This window comes from Salvelinus alpinus, chromosome 28, assembly GCF_045679555.1.
Source record: "Salvelinus alpinus chromosome 28, SLU_Salpinus.1, whole genome shotgun sequence".
In the NCBI taxonomy this organism is placed as follows: domain Eukaryota; kingdom Metazoa; phylum Chordata; class Actinopteri; order Salmoniformes; family Salmonidae; genus Salvelinus; species Salvelinus alpinus.
The window spans coordinates 35,672,586-35,695,409 of NC_092113.1; the positions used below are offsets into that span (position 1 = coordinate 35,672,586).

At 44.7% G+C, this 22,824-nt stretch overlaps 1 protein-coding gene across 3 annotated transcripts in view; it reads right to left on the reverse strand.

Annotated features, from left to right (window-relative positions):
* The window catches only part of LOC139557760 (disco-interacting protein 2 homolog B-A), a 107,746-nt gene extending 85,343 nt beyond the window's left edge, over positions 1 to 22,403 (reverse strand). For 2 of the 3 annotated variants that reach the window (XM_071372923.1, XM_071372925.1), the window contains exon 1: positions 22,144 to 22,403. In XM_071372923.1, the coding sequence (XP_071229024.1) occupies positions 22,144 to 22,228 (85 nt within the window). In that variant the 5' untranslated portion in view covers positions 22,229 to 22,403. The remainder of the gene's footprint in view (positions 1 to 22,143) is intronic. The other variant, XM_071372924.1, reaches the window with a different exon arrangement.
* Between the last annotated feature and the right edge of the window lie 421 nt (positions 22,404 to 22,824).

Genomic DNA, 22,824 nt, shown 5'->3' on the forward strand with positions numbered 1-22,824 from the left:
CATAACCCACTACACCAGCACTAAGACTACATAACCCACTACAACAGCACTAAGACTACATAACCCACTACAACAGCACTAAGACTACATAACCCACTACAACAGCACTAAGACTACATAACATAACCCACTACAACAGCACTAAGGCTACATAACATAACCCACTACAACAGCACTAAGACTACACTACATAACCCACTACAACAGCACTAAGACTACATAACCCACTACAACAGCACTAAGACTACATAACATAACCTACTACAACAGCACTAAGACTACATAACCCACTACAACAGCACTAAGACTACATAACATAACCCACTACAACAGCACTAAGACTACATAACATAACCCACTACAACAGCACTAAGGCTACATAACATAACCCACTACAACAGCACTAAGACTACACTACATAACCCACTACAACAGCACTAAGACTACATAACCCACTACAACAGCACTAAGACTACATAACATAACCCACTACAACAGCACTAAGACTACATAACCCACTACAACAGCACTAAGACTACATAACCCACTACAACAGCACTAAGACTACATAACATAACCCACTACAACAGCACTAAGACTCCATAACCCACTACACCAGCACTAAGACTACATAACCCACTACAACAGCACTAAGACTACATAACATAACCCACTACAACAGCACTAAGGCTACATAACATAACCCACTACAACAGCACTAAGACTACACTACATAACCCACTACAACAGCACTAAGACTACACTACATAACCCACTACAACAGCACTAAGACTACATAACCCACTACAACAGCACTAAGACTACATAACATAACCCACTACAACAGCACTAAGGCTACATAACATAACCCACTACAACAGCACTAAGGCTACATAACCCACTACAACAGCACTAAGGCTACTAACCCACTACAACAGCACTAAGGCTACATAACATAACCCACTACAACAGCACTAAGACTACATAACATAACCCACTACAACAGCACTAAGACTACATAACCCACTACAACAGCACTAAGACTACATAACATAACCCACTACAACAGCACTAAGGCTACATAACATAACCCACTACAACAGCACTAAGACTACATAACCCACTACAACAGCACTAAGACTACATAACATAACCCACTACAACAGCACTAAGGCTACATAACCCACTACAACAGCACTAAGACTACATAACCCACTACAACAGCACTAAGGCTACATAACCCACTACAACAGCACTAAGACTACATAACCCACTACAACAGCACTAAGACTACATAACCCACTACAACAGCACTAAGACTACATAACCCACTACAACAGCACTAAGGCTACATAACCCACTACAACAGCACTAAGACTACATAACCCACTACAACAGCACTAAGACTACATAACCCACTACAACAGCACTAAGGCTACATAACCCACTACAACAGCACTAAGGCTACATAACATAACCCACTACAACAGCACTAAGGCTACATAACCCACTACAACAGCACTAAGACTACATAACCCACTACAACAGCACTAAGACCACCTCTGGCTGACATTAACATGACCAGTTCAGCTGGTATTCAGGAAACGACTAAGACTGGACTAATTTGTCACTACTGATTCTAATGGTTATCAGACACTTCCTCTCGGCATACTTCAAATGTTACACAATTTAGGCTATACATGTTGTTGTTACTATACAATATTAGCCCTCCTATTCCAACCAATGTACGGCTACAACAAATCATGTATGTTGTACAGTACAATGCTACTGAACTTTTCCTGACTTTTTAAACCACTTCCACTCAGTGGTTTCATTCCCTTTGTTCTCCCTCGTTCTCTGGAGAGTTGAATTATGGGGGGTACACACACACACACTCACACCCCTCTGAGGCCGACATAAAGGATAAGGATCAGAGCCGAGGACTGAATTTTCACAAATCCTGTAAGGGCACATCAGTCCATAAAGATTTATACAGAAACAACTTAGTTGAAATCAACAAGTGAATTCCTAAAATGTATCCCAGGGAAGCAAGGGGCTTACAGTAGAAAGATAACAACATTGTTGAAATCACAACCAACGGATTCCTAAAGGTTTTCCCTAGGGATATAAGTTACACATACGTGGTGTTGTGTAGTGTCTTAACTTTCTCTATCAAAATAAGCCCTACAACCCATGAAGTACACATGAAATTTCAAACCCAGTAACGAACGATACGTCAATAGGGATTGAGAGAGATAAAACATTGTTGAAATCAGCCACAGGATTCCTTTACACATATCAACAAGCTCACAGTCCAGTGTGTTGTCCAGCATCCATTCAGACCTGGCTAAAACCCATGACATACGCACTGGTTTCATATTTAGAAAGTGACCAACTGCTGAGAAAATGCTCAGTGCTCTCTCCACACCCTCTCAAACAATTCACACTAATGACCACATCCAGGGAGCCTAGCCCGCTGTTTGAGAGACTGAGACCAAGAGAGGGAGGGGCAAGAAAGAGAGGATGAGAAAGGGAGGGAGAGAGAGCGAGCGTGCGAGACAGCGAGTGCGAGAGACACAGCTCGTGAGAGACACAGCTCGCGAGAGCGAGACACACAAACACACAGAGAGAAAGGAGAGGGAGAGAGAGAGCGAGAGACAGACACACAGAGAGATTTTTTGAGGGTCTGCTATACAAATTTATGAAAAGTGGTGTTGGGGGGGGGAAAAACAAAGACATTATAAAATCCATGTACACAAATAACAAGTGTGTGGTTAAAATTGGCAAACACATTTCTTTCCAGGGGGGTGAGACAGGGATGCAGCTTAAGCCCCACCCTCTAACATATATATCAACGAATTGGCGAGGGCACTAGAACAGTCCACAGCACCCGGCCTCACCCTACTAGAATCTGAAGTCAAATGTCTACTGTTTGTTAATGATCTGGTGCTTCTGTCCCCAACCAAGGAGGGCTTACAGCAGCACCTAGATCTTCTGCACAGACTCTGTCAGACCTGGGCCCTGACAGTAAATCTCAGTAAGACAAACAATGGTGTTCCAAAAAAGGTCTAGTTGCCAGGAACACAAATACAAATCCCATCTAGACACCATTGCCCTGGAGCAGGTATTCCCAAACCCCCCAGGGGTATGTTTCCAACGGGGCTATTCCTCGCTGAGTTGCCTCGTTTCACTGCCAAAAATAAATCAAACCATCTATTGTTGAGCGAAATAACAACAATGTCAAATACAGGTAACCTAGTCAAATAATTAACATCCAATCACATTAACTGTTACTCTCTCGCGGGAAACCTTCACTCTTGCACAGACATTTAGAAACGAAACACGACAATTTGAAAAATAAGCCACAGGAGTTTTTAGAGCGAGAATAAAGATGACTTTTGAGCAGTAAAACATGCTGCTGGTGATTCTGATCCACCTCTACGCAGACGACACCATTCTGTATATATCTGGCCCTTTGGACACTGTGTTAACTAACTTCCAAACAAGCTTCAATGCCATACAACATTCCTTCCGTGGAACTGATTTTCAACCGATTGCTGCCCGCACCCTCCAGCCCGACTAGCACCACTATTCTGGATGGTTCTGACTTAGAATATGTGGACAACTACAAATACCTAGGTGTCTGGTTAGACTGTAAACTCTCCTTCCAGACTCACATCAAACATCTCCAATCCAAAATTAAATCTAGAATTTACTTCCTATTTCGCAACAAAGCATCCTTCACTAATGCCGCCAAACATACCCTCGTAAAACTGACTATCCCACCGATCCTTGACTTCAGCGATGTCATTTACAAAATAGCCCCCAACACTCTTCTCAGCAAACTGGATGTAGTCTATCACAGTGCCATCCGTTTTGGCACCAAAGCCCCATATACTACCCACCACTGCAACATGTACGCTCTCGTTGGTTGGCCCTCACTACATATCCGTCGCCAGACCCACTGGCTCCAGGTCATCTAGAAGTCTTTGCTAGGTAAAGCCCAGCCTTATTCGCTCACTGGTTACCATAGCAACACCCACCCGAAGCACGCGCTCCAGCAGGTATATTTCACTGGTCATCCCCAAAGCCAACACCTCATTTGGCTGCCTTTCCTTCCAGTTCTCTGCTGCCAATGACTGGAACAATTTTTTCTTAAATCTCTGAAGCAGGAGTCTTATATCTCCCTCTCTAACTTTAAGCATCAGCTGTCAGAGCAGCTTACGGATCAATGTACCTGTACACAGCCAGTCTGTCAATAGCACACCCAACTACCTCATCCCCATATTATTACTTACCCTCTTGCACCCCAGTATCTCTACTTGCACATCATCATCTGCACATCACTCCAGTATTAATGCTAAATTGTAATTATTTTCGCCTCTAGGGCCTATTTATTGCCTACCTCCCTACTCCTCTACATTTGCACACACTGTACATAGATTCTATTTTTCTTCCCCTTTTGTGTTATGGACTGTACATTTGTTTGTGTAACTCTGTGTTGTTGTTTTTGTCGCACTGCTTTGCTTTATCTTGGCCAGCTCGCAGTTGTAAATGAGAACTTGTTCTCAACTGGCCTACCTGGTTAAATAAAGGTGAAATAAAAACAACAGATACCATTAATAAGAAGGGTCTAGAAGCGCCTTACATGGTGAGCTACTGAGTGGCTAGGACAGGCAAGCCCCATACTTTTGTGGAGGAGTTAGTTCTTCCTGCTGCCGCGGATATGGCTGGGACAATGCTGGGGGAAAAGGTAAAAAAACTATACAGACAAAGCCTTCATCAAAAAACACTTTCACGACGCATCAGTGACATGGCAGGAGATGTTTTGAAACAATTACTGCTTACAAGCCTGTCATTTATATGCGTTACAGCTAGATGAGTCAACAGACATGGCGGGCCTTGCACAGTTCCTGGTATATGTCCGTTACTTTTATGGAGGGTCAATTAAGGAAGACATCCTCTTCTGCAAACCACTGGAAACCAGGACAACATGAGAGGATATTTTTTAAGTACTGGACAGCTTTGTTACATCAAATGGACTTTGGTGGTCAAGATGTGTTGGTATCTGTACTGATGGCGCAAAAGCCATGACAGGGAGACATAGTGGAGTGGTAACGCGCGTGCAAGCAGTTGCTCCCGACGCCACTTGGGTACACTGCAGCATCAACCGGGAGGCTCTTGCTGCCAAGAGAATGCCTGACAGCTTGAAAGACGTTTTGGACACCACAGTGAAAATGGTTAAAGCAAGACCCCTGAACTCCAGTGTATTTTCTGCATTACGCAATGATGTTGCTATCCACGGAACGCTTTTACAACATACAGAAGTGCGCTGGTTATCAAGGGGCAAAGTATTGACACTTCTTTTTTTAATTGAGAGACTAGCTTAAAGCTTTCTTTACGAACCATAATTTTCACTTGTCTGACCGCTTGCATGATGACAAGTTTCTCACACGACTGGCCTATCTGGGTGATGTTTTTTCCTCACCTGAATGATCTGAATCTAGGATTACCACGCAACTAAACTCAGCAAAAAAAAGAAACGTCCTCTCACTGTCAACTGCGTTTATTTTCAGCAAACTTAACATGTGTAAATATTTGTATGAACATACCAAGATTCAACAACTGAAACATAAACTGAACAAGTTCCACAGACATGTGACTAACAGAAATTGAATAATGTGTCCCTGAACAAAGGGGGGGGGGGGTCAAAACCAAAAGTAACAGTCAGTATCTGGTGTGGCCACGAGCTGCATTAAGTACTGCAGTGCATCTCCTCCTCATGGACTGCACCAGATTTGCCAGTTCTTGCTGTGAGATGTTACCCCACTCTTCCACCAAGGCCCCTGCAAGTTCCCGGACATTTCTGGGGGGAATGGCCCTCCGATCCAACAGGTCCCAGACGTGCTCAATGGGATTGAGATCCGGGCTCTTCGCTGGCCAGGGCAGAACACTGACATTCCTGTCTTGCAGGAAATCACGCACAGAACGAGCAGTATGACTGGTGGCATTGTCATGCTGGAGGGTCATGTCAGGATGAGCCTGCAGGAAGGGTACCACATGAGGGAGGAGGATGTCTTCCCTGTAACGCACAGCGTTGAGATTGCCTGCAATGACAACAAGCTCAGTTCGATGATGCTGTGACACACTGCCCCAGACCATGACGGACCCTCCACCTCCAAATCAATCCCGCTCCAGAGTACAGGCCTCGGTGTAACGCTCATTCCTTCGACGATAAACGCAAATCCAACCATCACCCCTGGTGAGACAAAACCGCGACTCGTCAGTGAAAAGCACTTTTTGCCAGTCCTGTCTGGTCCCGCGACGGTAGGTTTGTGCCCATAGGCGACGTTTTTGCCGGTGATGTCTGGTGAGGACCTTCCTTACAACAGGCCTACAAGCCGTCAGTCCAGCCTCTCTCAGCCTATTGCAGACAGTCTGAGCACTGATGGAGGGATAGTGCGTTCATGGTGTAACTCAGGCAGTTGTTGTTGCCATCCTGTACCTGTCCCGCAGGTGTGATGTTCGGATGTACCGATCCTGTGCAGGTGTTGTTACATGTGGTCTGCCACAGCGAGGATGATCAGCTGTCTCACAGGACGGACACTGCAATTTATTACCCTGGCCACATCTGCAGTCCTCATGCCTCCTTGCAGCATGCCTAAGGCACGTTCACGCAGATGAGCAGGGACCCTGGGCATCTTTCTTTTGTTGTTTTTCAGAGTCAGTAGAAAGGCCTCTAGTGTCCTAAGTTTTCATAACTATGACCATAATTGCCTACCGTCTGTAAGATGTTAGTGTCTTAACGACCGTTCCACAGGTGCATGTTCATTAATTGTTTATGGTTCATTGAACAAGCATGGGAAACTGTGTTTAAATCCTTTACAATGAAGACCTGTGAAGTTATTTGGATTTTTACTTATTATCTTTGAAAGACAGGGTCCTGAAAATGTATGTTTCTTTTTTTGCTGAGTTTAGTTCACTTGCTTAAGCAATGTTAACATATGTTTCCCATTCCAATAAAGCCCTTAAATTGAACTGAATTGAGAGACACAGAAAGAGAGAGAAGACAGACAGAAGATAGAGGCATTGGGTGAAATACCAGTGTGCCATCACAGCAGCAATATTTGTGACCTGTTGCCACAAAAAAAGGGAAACCACTGAAGAACAAAACACCATTGTAAATACAACCCATATTTATGTTTATTTATTTTACCCTTTGTACTTTAACTATCTGCACATATGACATTTTAAACATCTTTATTCTTTGGGAACTTTTGTAAGTGTAATGTTTACTGTTAATAAATAATACAAATGATCTACTTCACTTGCTTTGGCAAGGTTACCATGTTTCCCATACAAATAAAGCCCTTAATTTCAATCGAAAGTGATTTGAGACACAAAGAGAGAGAAATAGGTCTGCGTGACCAATTCCTGCATGGCCCTACTTCAACATAGCTTTTGTGAAAAGGTGTCAAAGAGTTGCTTGATTTCCTCCTGCTCAGCCATGAAAGTGAATGTGTCTGGTCAGGTTAATTTAGTTCTATATTTAGTGAGAAGAACATTCTCCAACAGTCACATGGTTGCCGTGGATAACAGGATGCTGGAGGGGCAGATAGATTCCAGAACATTATCGGTTGGCACATTCTGACAACAGGGTCGTGTTCATTAGGCACCAAATGGAACAAAACGGACTGAAACAGGGATGGACTACCAACTAGGTCTAGGTTTTGCTTTCTGATGCACACCGATTAAAGCTTTTGTTTACGGTACGTGCCCTAAAGAACACAACCCAGGCAAAGACAACAAGGCTGTAGTTTATAGAGCCATTGGGTGACCCCCAAATGGTGCCATAGGGCCCTGGTCAAAAGTAGTGCACTATATAGGGAATAGGTTGTATTTGGGATACAGTCATTGAGTAAGGCTACATGCCTATAATAATGTGATTTTTGTGAACGTGGCATAAAATGTACTTTTTGGTCCACCAACCAGAGACAGGTAGATTCTAAAATCTACCAGCCACTCAGATTTTTTTTTACCAGCCAAAATATTATTTTTGCTGTAAAAATTACTCAAAACCCACCAAAACAGATGAGCATGCTTTGTCATTTTTAAAGTTGAAACTCAAACAGAGAAAAACAACCTAGCTTGTGAACAAAACTATTTAAATAGCCAAGAAACACAAGGACCAAGTCTCACTTCAGTAGACTTTCATTTAAAGTAAATTAGACCAATTAGCCCCTAGCCAGGCAGTGATTCAGCGCCAGGTGGAATTGGCTATAGTTTATCAGCTATGAAACAAAACGGCAAAAATGATTTGAAAACAGCTAATGCAGCATTTATTTGACTATAAATGTGATCATACTTGACATTTCGTATTGAGAAATGTGAGTGAAATGCTGGCACTGTGGAGCCCTGACCACCCGCCAACGTGGCTGATGAAATAGACATCTTACCCACCAATGACAAAATCTACCCGCATTTGGCAGGTGCTAATTTTACCTGCCCTGATTGGGAATAGTCAGATTCATTTTATAGTTGGATTTAAATGTTTACATGCTTTGCAAAAATAACGATTTCCATAATAATGCTGTTTACATGGACACATCTGAAATCAGACTACCTGATGGGACTCAATGTCACACTGACCCTCCCTTCTGTCTGATACATGTAAATCAGACTACCTGATGGGACTCAATGTCACACTGACCCTCCCTACTGTCTGATATATGTAAATCAGACTACCTGATGGGACTCAATGTCACACTGACCCTCCCTACTGTCTGATACATGTAAATCAGAGAAGGTGACAGTTGCATTTTAGTAACACAATGCCTTTCCTCTCTGCAGTGATGATAGATTTGTAACTTGTAAAATCTGGGTGTGAGTGAGTGACTGGCATGTGGTGGTTATAGAGGTGGTAGGTGTCAGCACATGCCTATAGGAATCCGCTGGGCCTCTGACTGACTCCAAGGCAGTTTAGTTTAGCACAGGGGTGGGAAAACATTTTGGATCGAGGGCCACATCAGTATTTCGAAATTCAACAGAGGGTCACTGAATTGTTTGGGACCGACTTGTTTGTCAAAATCAATTACAACGCACCACTCTATATAGGTCCATTACAAGGCACCACTCTATATAGGTCCATTACAAGGCACCACTCTATATAGGTCCATTACAACGCACCACTCTATATAGGTCCACTACAACGCACCACTCTATATAGGTCCATTACAAGGCACCACTCTATATAGGTCCACTACAACGCACCACTCTATATAGGTCCACTACAACGCACCACTCTATATAGGTCCATTACAACGCACCACTCTATATAGGTCCATTACAACGCACCACTCTATATAGGTTTATTATAAAACATACATAGATGTTCAAGAGATAAAAACAGATGTTCAAGAGAGGCCTGGAATGGTTTTTTGTTTGCACACAACAAAAATATTGAATGTGCTGATGTATTTTGCCCACTCCCGGTTTAGTTTACTCTCAAGTCAAAACAACAAGCCGAGGTACCGTACCTGTAGACTTCCAGTCATTGCGCTAACGCTAGTTAGCATTGGCTCGCGAAACTACCACTAACTTCCTTCATACAAACATTGTATCCACAAATTAATCTGACTCCAGGTACGTAGAACAGAATCTCGTAGTATCCCTTTAAGACAGAGTGAATCCAACTTCATGCCCCCCCCCCCAATTCATCACCTGACATAGCTCTATGAAGCATTAATGTGAAACAGGTGCATCCCACTCACTCTCTTAGTAAAAGGTGAACAGCTCCAGTGATTGTCCCAGAGAACAGGTTCTGTCACTCTGCTGGGACTGACCTGGCTTTGCCCTGAAGGGGAGACGCTGAGCCTAAATGCAGTGATTAGGCCTAATGCTAACTTCATGCATGGTTTAACAGTGAGAATATATACCCGGTCTCTAAACATGTGGAAAGTCATGCTTTGTCAATCTGATTTAACCTAGGCCAAGAGAGAATGTCTCCTGTCTCGTGTTACAACAACGAGGCTAGAGCTATATTCTGTAGTGACGTTTTGAAGCGTGTGAATCTGCAAGCTACCGATCAAGGTTTTGATCCAAGAAGAGCTGGGTCGTTATCAATTTGAAAGGAAAGAAATGTGAGCTGCCTGGAGACAACCTGAACTTATCCAACCTGAGTTACCTCCTCCTCCTCCTACCCACATGACCCAAGAGCCTCTTCCAGGGGGAACCCATTCCCTGTCGACTCAACATGACCCAAGAGCCTCTTCCAGGAGGAACCCATTCCCTGTCCACTCAACATGACCCAAGAGCCTCTTCCAGGAGGAACGCATTCCCTGTCCACTCAACATGACCCAAGAGCCTCTTCCAGGAGGAACCCATTCCCTGTCCACTCAACATGACCCAAGAGCCTCTTCCAGGAGGAACCCATTCCCTGTCGACTCAACATGACCCAAGAGCCTCTTCCAGGAGGATCCCATTCCCTGTCCACTCAACATGACCCAAGAGCCTCTTCCAGGAGGAACCCATTCCCTGTCGACTCAACATGACCCAAGAGCCTCTTCCAGGAGGAACCCATTCCCTGACCACTCAACATGACCCAAGTGCCTCTTCCAGGAGGAACCCATTCCCTGACCACTCAACATGACCCAAGTGCCTCTTCCAGGAGGAACCCATTCCCTGACCACTCAACATGACCCAAGTGCCTCTTCCAGGAGGAACCCATTCCCTGTCCACTCAACATGACCCAAGTGCCTCTTCCAGGAGGAACCCATTCCCTGTCCACTCAACATGACCCAAGTGCCTCTTCCAGGAGGAACCCATTCCCTGTCCACTCAACATGACCCAAGTTGTTGCTACATACACCTCAACAACTACATGTGGGGTAGGATGACACACACACACCTCCTGGGACAGAGTCGAGTGGTGACAGCCGTGCCTCCTGGGACAGAGTCGAGTGGTGACAGCCGTGCCTCCTGGGACAGAGTCGAGTGGTGACAGCCGTGCCTCCTGGGACAGAGTCGAGTGGTGACAGCCGTGCCTCCTGGGACAGAGTCGAGTGGTGACAGCCGTGCCTCCTGGGACAGAGTCGAGTGGTGACAGCCGTGCCTCCTGGGACAGAGACGAGTGGTGACAGCCGTGCCTCCTGGGACAGAGACGAGTGGTGACAGCCGTGCCTCCTGGGACAGAGACGAGTGGTGACAGCCGTGCCTCCTGGGACAGAGACGAGTGGTGACAGCCGTGCCTCCTGGGACAGAGATGAGTGGTGACAGCCGTGCCTCCTCGGACAGAGACGAGTGGTGACAGCCGTGCCTCCTCGGACAGAGACGAGTGGTGACAGCCGTGCCTCCTGGGACAGAGACGAGTGGTGACAGCCGTGCCTCCTCGGACAGAGACGAGTGGTGACAGCCGTGCCTCCTGGGACAGAGACGAGTGGTGACAGCCGTGCCTCCTGGGACAGAGACGAGTGGTGACAGCCGTGCCTCCTGGGACAGAGACGAGTGGTGACAGCCGTGCCTCCTGGGACAGAGACGAGTGGTGACAGCCGTGCCTCCTGGGACAGAGACGAGTGGTGACAGCCGTGCCTCCTGGGACAGAGACGAGTGGTGACAGCCGTGCCTCCTGGGACAGAGACGAGTGGTGACAGCCGTGCCTCCTGGGACAGAGACGAGTGGTGACAGCCGTGCCTCCTGGGACAGAGACGAGTGGTGACAGCCGTGCCTCCTGGGACAGAGACGAGTGGTGACAGCCGTGCCTCCTCGGACAGAGACGAGTGGTGACAGCCGTGCCTCCTCGGACAGAGACGAGTGGTGACAGCCGTTCCTCCTGGGACAGAGACGAGTGGTGACAGCCGTGCCTCCTCGGACAGAGACGAGTGGTGACAGCCGTGCCTCCTCGGACAGAGACGAGTGGTGACAGCCGTGCCTCCTCGGACAGAGACGAGTGGTGACAGCCGTGCCTCCTCGGACAGAGACGAGTGGTGACAGCCGTGCCTCCTCGGACAGAGACGAGTGGTGACAGCCGTGCCTCCTGGGACAGAGACGAGTGGTGACAGCCGTGCCTCCTGGGACAGAGACGAGTGGTGACAGCCGTGCCTCCTGGGACAGAGACGAGTGGTGACAGCCGTGCCTCCTGGGACAGAGACGAGTGGTGACAGCCGTGCCTCCTGGGACAGAGACGAGTGGTGACAGCCGTGCCTCCTGGGACAGAGACGAGTGGTGACAGCCGTGCCTCCTAGGACAGAGACGAGTGGTGACAGCCGAACCCCCGAGCTGACAAGGTAAAAAAATCTGCCGATCTGCCCCTGAACAAGGCAGTTCCTAGGCCGTCATTGTAAATAAGAATTTGTTCTTAACCGACTTGCCTAGTTAAATAAAGGTTAAATCAAAACATTTAAAATTGAGAGCATGTGAATTATTCAGCCCTTTGTCCACCCTAAGGAGAAACATGGGATGGGAAACATCATTAACTATTCACAGTAGAGAAAAGGAGAAATGTTCACTAACAGGGATGTAAACAAATTTGTGTCCAACATTTTTGAGAAATAAGATTGTTGTGTGTATGGAACATTTCTGGGATCTTTTATTTCAGCTCATGAAACATGGGACCAACACTTTACATGTTGCGTTTATATTTTTGTTCAGTATACATTGACCATGTTTCCATCCACAGTTTATGCAAGTAAAGTCATAAAGTATAAAATCCATTGCACCTGTTTTTTCCGTCTGGAGCAGACATCAGAGAGGAAGAGGGGATGAGTTTCTATGGGCTTATTTTGGATCTACGCTTGTCGCCTGCGTTCCCACCTCTGGGGAGGGGACAGGAACATCGTCATTATATACAGATCTCTGGACAGATACACTTTTACGCCTGCTATGTTAGGTTAAATACGTACAGACCGCATGAGAGAGGAATGTATATAACGGTAGAGATACTCTTAATGATCAGCTATGAAAAGCCAACTGACATTTACTCCTGAGGTGCTGACTTGCTGTACCCTCGACAACTACTGTGATTATTATTTGACTATGCTGGTAATTTATGAACATTTGAACATCTTGGCCATGTTCTGTTATAATCTCCACCCGCCACAGCCAGAAGAGGACTGGCCACCCCTCATAGCCTGGTTCCTCTCTAGGTTTCTTCCTAGGTTTTGGCCTTTCTAGGGAGTTTTTCCTAGCCACCGTGCTTCTACACCTGCATTGCTTGCTGTTTGGGGTTTTAGGCTGGGTTTCTGTACAGCACTTTGAGATATCAGCTGATGTAAGAAGGGCTATATAAATAAATTTGATTTGATATAACGACCAGAGGGACAGAGTTAGTGAAAGTGTGCCTTATCTACTTTGAAGAAGTAGTAAAATGATTGTCAGACAGCTCTGCAGTATACTTAGGCAGGCTAGATAAATAGGATGACTACAGACAGTACAGTATGTGGGCACATAGATAACATTAGATGGTCTGGCAGGCTGGCTGAACAGAGATGAGATTACTTTAAAGAGTGAAAAAGAATAATGTCAAATAAAAACAAAGTAATAAAACTGAAATATTTTATTATTTCATAAAAATATAAAATCTTTCTATTGGTTTCTACCCAATGTGGACATGACAGAGACAATGGAATATCTTCAATGTTTTGGAAATTTAATGTTCACTATTTTTGGCTTTGGAATTTCCATTAAAAAGCTCTAAAATCATTGTAATGCCATAATGCATTTTTTTAAATTATTATCCAAACCGAATTTTTATTTTATTTTTATCAAACAACCTCAAAAAACACATAGCTTAGCACTATGTAAAAGCAAAGAAAAAAATATTGTATTTATCGCAGATTTCAAAGTGCCATGTGCTATTTTCTGCAAAATCCTCTAGAAGGCAGAATTAAAAAGATATACTTGATACCAATTTTTGTTTTTTATTATAATAAAAAATGGGGGGGGAGAAAGAAAAAAAAAGAGTAGGACTGTGATTCAGGTTCTCAAAATGTATAGAAAAACAACTAAATTGGATGCTCTAAGTCCACAACAATGCTTAGACCACATCAGGGGACCATTTTTATGGTCTGGGAAAAATCTAAGACCTTGTGTTTGGCTAGAGTAGTTTCTGTAGTGCACTTGTGATGGTGTTGAGACAAATAATCATGATTCTATTTACCCCGCTCCTCCGCTCTCTCCACTGGCTTCCAGTTGAAGCTCGCATCCGTTACAAGACCATGGTGCTTGCCTACGGAGCTGTGAGGGGAACGGCACCTCCGTACCTTCAGGCTCTGATCAGGCCCTACACCCAAACAAGGGCACTGCGTTCATCCACCTCTGGCCTGCTCGCCTCCCTACCTCTGAGGAAGTACAGTTCCCGCTCAGCCCAGTCAAAACTGTTCGCTGCTCTGGCACCCCAATGGTGGAACAAACTCCCTCACGACGCCAGGTCAGCGGAGTCAATCACCACCTTCCGGAGACACCTGAAACCCCACCTCTTTAAGGAATACCTAGGATAGGATAAAGTAATCCTTCTAACCCCCCCCCCCCTTAAAAGAGTTAGATGCACTATTGTAAAGTGGTTGTTCCACTGGATATCATAAGGTGAATGCACCAATTTGTAAGTCGCTCTGGATAAGAGCGTCTGCTAAATGACTTAAATGTAAATGTAAATGTAAATGTAAATTCTACCAGGCCTTTCCATCTACGCAAAAACAGGCTGTAATGACTACACGAAGTGGTAGACACATAGGCCCTACGCGTACTGCACACAGAAGGGATCGACATTCCGGTACATTTGCCAGTGGCACACCAGGCCAGTGCCAACTGAAAGCTTCTGGCCCGAATGAAAAAAATACTGTCCCAAGTCAAAATCTGACAGGAAAGCGACTGATATGTGCATCATTTCAATAGCAGGTGATTTTCATCTTTCCTTTGCAGGCCGAGCAAGTAGCCTATACAGGGTTCATACAGACATTGGTAAGTCTCGCCATTTGAGATGTTGAAGAGTTATTGAGTGGTTACTGTATCATGTTTTAAAACGAGAAACCAAGTTGATGACAACACATGGTTTTACAGCAACAGACTAACGCAATACCCTTCAATTGAAATGGCAGGAAACAAACGAAAGCCCCTACATCTCTCAAAAAACTGGTCAGAAATTAAATCACAGAATAATTATATCGGAGCAGTAGAACTTCAAGACTTTTCAAGGACCATAGCCTAGAGGAAATGTCTGATTTTCCAGGACCATAGCCTAGAAGAAATGTCTGATTTTCAAGGACCATAGCCTAGAAGAAATGTCTGATTTTCAAGGACCATAGCCTAGAAGAAATGTCTGATTTTCAAGGACCATAGCCTAGAGGAAATGTCTGATTTTCAAGGACCATAGCCTAGAAGAAATGTCTGATTTTCAAGGACCATAGCCTAGAAGAAATGTCTGATTTTCCAGGACCATAGCCTAGAAGAAATGTCTGATTTTCAAGGACCATAGCCTAGAGGAAATGTCTGATTTTCCAGGACCATCGCCTAGAGAAAATGTCTGATTTTCAAGGACCATAGCCTAGAGAAAATGTCTGATTTTCAAGGACCATAGCCTAGAGGAAATGTCTGATTTTCAAGGCAGGCTATTCCATAATGACGGAATTGCGCATCGTAAATATTCAACCTAGACTTTTTAAATATCTGTTTTGCATACCCATTATTTTATTAGCATTTACTGGTAGATATAACTTGGAACATCTTTCCTACCACTGTCGGTCTTACCTCCACCCAACAACATCTGTTAGCGGCCCCCCTTGGGACAGCGAAGAGACAAAAAGTTTATGTCCTGCAATTCTGCACATTTTGCCATGTGGCGTAGTGATAATGTTGCCATTTGAAGCTAGTTTGCTGCAATTCTACACATTTTGCCATGTGACGTAGTGATAATGTTGCCATTTGAAGCTAGTTTGCTGCAATTCTACACATTTTGCCATGGGGCGGCGCGAAGAAAATGCTGTTTTACAGCACATTTCCTGCAATTCTACACATTTTACCATAGGGTGGAGGCAAATGTTTTTCATATCATAACAGATGATCAAATGTGCCTAATCCAGGTCGGTAATTTGACCATGCTTACTATAAATGCAGCTAGCTGGCCGCTAGACTAAATTCCCAATCTAAAATAAATTGCTGACATGGGCTAATTGAGTGACTCCTGATGCACAACCACATTTCATAAATTGCACCTTGTGTATTCTACCTCTCAACAGGAAGCTGAGACCCCGACTGAGTTCCTTTTTGTGAAACTGGCTTCAGAAATTGGCTTCAGCTTCAGGAATCTTTTTTTCATCCATTATATAACCAAGATTAAAAAAGGCATTGTTCAAATATTATTTTCATTGGCCCAAGCGGGCCACTGACGGGGATGATTGACTGGCCCGGAGGGTTTCCAGAACCTCCCTGTATGTGGAACCCTGACACACACACAGAGGCATTCCTGTGCCGTTGTTGCCTCTTACATTACTGTTTGAATAAATCATGATGGCCGCAGTATCGAACCCTGAGTCTTGGCACAAAACAAGTCACATAAGATGCACTCTTGCCTGAATACAACAACTGCTTGTCTATCTGATAAAGGCTAGCTAGCCCATTTCAATACAGTCTGAATTGGTGCAAGCTTTACTGTATAGCCTATGAACTCACAACAAGTGCTTGTTCCAACCAACATCTGGTACAAGAGTTAACAAGACCCACAGTATCATGTCCAGTTGAGTCTAAAGCCCCTAGAGAGAGTAGGGGGATGCTTGGCTGAGCTTCAAGCTGGACATAATGCATCTCTCTCAGCTTTTAAGTCCTTGTTACCAGTTATGGCCAGAGACTTTAACCCTACCTCTATATACACACACCACATAGACCTGGGTTCAAATACTATTTGAAACCTTTCAAATACTTCAAGTATTGGGACTGCCTGGAGTCCCAAATGGGCTGTGTTTACAGATTTGGGACTATTCCATTGGTCCATTTAACCAGGCAAGCCATGATGTCAACTTTTATTTAAACCCAGGTCTGATACAGCAACAAAATACAAGGCTCGTCAGCTGTTATAAAACTAGAGGAAGGAACGGTCTGTCAGTCACAAGCCTGTCATCTGTCTCAAGTAAAGCCCTCTAGGCTCTGGCTGGCAGGAAAATATAACATGGTACTTTACTGCAGGCTCAATCCCATCCACGTTGTCCACAGTTCAGTTCAGACAACTTGACCAAGGGAAGGAAGTGGAAGTTAAGGACCTTCCTTATTCTTGTCCTCCATCATGTCTTATCTACAGTGCTGTCACTAATGGTTGTAGTTGGACGATTAACGAGTCGGACGTCACCTGGGTTCAAATAGCATTTTAATTCTTTCAAATTATACTTTGAGGTATTGGGGTGAGGTTTGAATTTGCACTTTGGGAACTATTCCATTGGTTAGGCTACATTGCGCACGAGAGAGCTCGTTCAAGCACAGCTCCAAGCATTAGAAAGAAAAACTAGTAGGTCTAGACTGCTACTAAATTTCTGGATGATAGCGTAGCATAGCAATGTGCTGCTGATGTCCTTATTCTTCAGACTGTCCCCATTTCAATGCCTCCGAGGCTGTTTCTGTCTGCGTTTCTCTAGATCCACTAGCTCCCCTGCCTGCCTGGCTGCCTGCCTGGCTGGCCGGCCTAGATTGGAAGCAACTGGCAATAATCTGGACTGGCCACCGCAGCAGTAGTTGAAGTCAGTAAGTAGGTAAGGCAGGACCTCATCATATTGTCCACAAACTCACACACAGGCACACAAAGACACCACAAAGACACCACAGACACAAAGACACCACACAGGCACCACACAGGCACACAAAGACACCACACAGACACACAAAGACACCACAAAGACACCACAAAGACACAACACAGACACAACACAGACACAGGCACACAAAGACACCACACAGACACACAAAGACACCACACAGACACACAAAGACACCACACAGACACCACACAGGCACACAAAGACACCACGAAGGCACACACAGACACCACACAGGCACACAAAGACACCACACAGACACCACACAGGCACACAAAGACACCACACAGACACCACACAGGCACACAAAGACACCACACAGACACACAAAGACACCACACAGACACCACACAGGCACCACAAAGACACCACACAGACACACAAAGACACCACACAGACACCACACAGACACACAAAGACACCACACAGACACACAAAGACACCACACAGACACACAAAGACACCACACAGACACACAAAGACACCACACAGACACACAAAGACACCACACAGACACCACACAGGCACACAAAGACACCACGAAGGCACACACAGACACCACACAGGCACACAAAGACACCACACAGACACCACACAGGCACACAAAGACACCACACAGACACCACACAGACACCACACAGGCACACAAAGACACCACACAGACACACAAAGACACCACACAGACACCACACAGACACACAAAGACACCACACAGACACACAAAGACACCACGAAGGCACACACAGACACCACACAGGCACACAAAGACACCACACAGACACCACACAGGCACACAAAGACACCACACAGACACCACACAGGCACACAAAGACACCACACAGACACACAAAGACACCACACAGACACCACACAGGCACACTAAGACACCACACAGGCACACAAAGACACCACGAAGGCACACACAGACACCACACAGGCACACAAAGACACCACACAGACACCACACAGGCACACAAAGACACCACACAGACACCACACAGGCACACAAAGACACCACACAGACACACAAAGACACCACACAGACACCACACAGACACACAAAGACACCACACAGACACACAAAGACACCACGAAGGCACACACAGACACCACACAGGCACACAAAGACACCACACAGACACCACACAGGCACACAAAGACACCACACAGACACCACACAGGCACACAAAGACACCACACAGACACACAAAGACACCACACAGACACCACACAGGCACACAAAGACACCACACAGACACACAAAGACACCACACAGACACCACACAGGCACACAAAGACACCACACAGACACACAAAGACACCACACAGACACCACACAGACACACAAAGACACCACACACACGGCAGCAGAGCTCCTGTGTTTCTAGTTTCTGAAGATGTTAAAAAGAGAAAATGCAGAAAACTGTTTCCTATGGAACAATATGAAAGCAGCAACAGACAAACACCAGATTCAAATATCAACCGACCTCTGTCATAGGCCTGCCTTAGTATCCCAAAACACCAACAATAAAGTATAATTCCTGAGTAAACTCAATGAACCCTTGCTGACGAAGGCAAATACCTCAACAAGCAGAAAATAAGCCTAATGCTTCTGTAAACCATGAGAAATAAAGTTGGGACATTTCTCAACCATCAAGTAGGAGAAACAACACTTAGCTAGGCCAGGTCAGTCACGCCTAGTCACTCCTGGCTGAACACTAACAAACACAACACAGGGGGGCTTTGAACACACAGACACACAATCTTCCTAGCTTTGTCTGACCCCTCCCTTCCTTCCTTCCTATAAGATCCGCTCATGCCACTGCAGCACACCAAGGCTAGGTTCCAAATGGCACCCTATATAGCGCACTACCCTGGTCAAAAGCAGTGCACTATAGGCTAAAGAGGAATAGGGTGCCAAAGAGTCTAGTTGAATGGCCTACTAACTGCCACCATGGCTGTGACCAGCTGAATGAGGCTCATTGTCCTCACTGGTCACTGGGGGCTTAACACACACACACACACACACAACTGGCTTGTTATTTAAGAGGACACTTGGCTTGCCTCTGTTCTCCTCTAAACAACCCAACAGGCATTTCCGCTTCGGTGCGGCTCTGTTCTGTGGTGGTGTTGGTGTTTGTTATGACCAAGGGCAGGCAGGTTGGGGGACAAAATATGTTTCCATCCAAAGTCATACAGTATTTTTTTTAAATCACAACAGCTGTGACAGAAACAGGAAGTTAGGGTACAATTTTATAAATGCAGACAGGTCATTTATTCATTCAACATGGTGGGATCTTTTTGTGTTGGTAAAATTAATTATGTGAGAAATGGCAGTGGAAATGCTTTTAAATGAGCAAATATTGATTTAATAACCATCATATCGAAGTAAACTTGGAGTCACGTGATGATATGGTGTGTGGTCCTCCCACTATGACTCGGGAAACCATGCCGTTTATTAGGCTACAGATGAAATAAGTTATGATAAACCTCACAGGGTGGTGAAAGTTGATGGTGATCTTGATGCTCCTTTCCAATAAATATTGAGGGTCTTATTCTGGTGACATGATGATCAACGCTTGATTGCCATTTGACAAATAAACCTATTCTCACTCTTATCCATAATAATCCCATTATGTAGACTAGCCTACCCGCATGGTCTTCCTGCACCACATCTGCGAGACGTTGGCTAGAGATCACATGACAAGACCAGAGTAGAAACATTTGCTGTTGAACAAAACAGTTTTTGTAAAAGAGTTGAAAATGCACTGAAAACACATTGAACTTTCGGTACATAAGCCTTGACTAGAATACAGTATATACATATGAAAAAGTTTTTGAACATTATTAAAGTGACCAGTGTTTCATGTCTAAGTACATAGGCAGCAGCTCCAGGGGTGCGTTCAGTTCGGTTCAACGTTTGTTACGTTGTGTGTGGCAGTTTGTAATGAATGGCACATCCCCAAAACAGTGCGCACCATTCTTTAAAAGCCTTTTGAGGTACGTTTCCTCTGATTTGGTGAGTGTGGCCATTAAAAATAATAATAATTAAAAATATATATATATATATTTATTTTTTTAAATCGCAAAACTTGTGCAGCACACCATACAACAATCAATCAACAGGCAGGCATAATCACGCCGTTCTTCAACTGGCCGTTCAGGACAGTACTGTTTCATTAAACGCTTAACACCGCTCCATCCTACTTAACGCATCCCAGGGCCAAACAATGATGTTATAGTGCAGCTGTTGGAGAGAGAGGGCGGGATGGGGGGCCTGTGCCACATGTGGCCACACACACAACAAACACTTCCCTGCAACAACTAACACACACACAGCTCAAACTCATATTGAGTGTGCCTAAGCAAATGAAGAAGCCTATGTCATTGGTGTGTGAAAAGGTTACTCTCTCAGGTCAAGCCATGCAGAGGGCCGTATGACATCACATCCTGTCCTACGCTAAGTTGACTCATAGCAACATTTTAAATCCTAGAGACAACAGGTGAATGTACTGTATGATAGGTGATTTGTATCAGTACTGACGTTTCATCACAATGACTGTCATATTGTATTATTGCGAGTGTAGCGAAATGCTTGTGCTTATAGTTCCGACAGTGCAGCAATATCTAACAAGTAATCTTAACAATTCCACAACAAATACCTAATACATACCTATCTAAGTAATGGAATAAGAATATATACATATGCTGTTATCTACCATTCTGCAGTCACAAACCCAGACAGTGAGAGGCAGGTTGTGCAATGCAGAATTACTCGACTGCAACCCCCACATTCCATTAATACATCCACTGACTGGTAATGTCACCGTCAGGTTAACACAGGAACATACGGGTTCTAGACACCAACCGCGAGTTGATGGTCAAGAAGATACATGATTAGCAAATTTAGCAGATGAGAAGATACATGGATTACCAAATTTAGCAGATGATTCTGACAAGTGTGGCTTTGATATTCAATCGTGGATATGTAAGAGAATACAGATTAATAAATTGCTTTACATATAGAACAGCTATGAAATGATTGATTTGAATGATTAAACCTAGACTAGTACGAGACCGTCACAGACAAGAGAACCCACGGCCACGGTTGAGGCATTCTCTTTCTACTGTCTGTCAATGCAACGCTAACAGAAAAGGGTTGCTAGCTGGCTAGCCATCCAGGCATTACTGGCTGAATATGGTTGTGTGTCTATTAGCTTCAAATGTTGCTATTCACCTTGTACACTAAGATAAACATAGTGCTAATTTGATCGATACCGGTGCGGGTTAGCGAGCAAGCTACATGGTGTGAATTTGAATTCACTCGCCTACGTTAGCCTCATCACCCTCCTTACCTTCCGATAGCTCCAATTCCAACTCCGCCAAATGGTCTCGAACCTCTTTTGGTATACCGGAAAAATCCACGCCACGGTCCGCCATGACGTAAAAAGAATACAACAAAGTGTGCTTTAAGTAAAAACGAAATCTCTTCTATTTCAAAATACTGCCTTCAAAACACGAAATATGCATTTGAATTGAAGTGACAATCCATTGCGCCGACTGCTCCCTCCGCCATAAGAGGGAGAATTCACCAATGGCAAATAATTAACGGTCACGCGATCTCTCGTCTGTACTATAATCACACTAGCGGCATGGCAAATTACTGCACCCAAAACATGCTATATATCGAGACATACAGCTTGTCCTCCCTCTCGTGTTGATCTAGAGATGTTACAACTGTGTACAATAAAACGGATTATATCGTACAGTTGTAAATCCTACATTTGCATCAGTACAGTTTAATTTATATGACACACTAAAGATAACCTGGGTGAGTAGTCATATACTTATCATACCAACGTGTGGCCTCGCTGGCCTACCATCTCATATGCATCATAGTGTAGAGTCTACACTATGATGCATATGAGATGGATCGACTGATTGCAATTGTATCGGGTGCCGACACAGTCTACACTGTGTCAGCACCCGATACAATTGCAATCAGTCGATATAATCGACAACTATCATCAGAAACC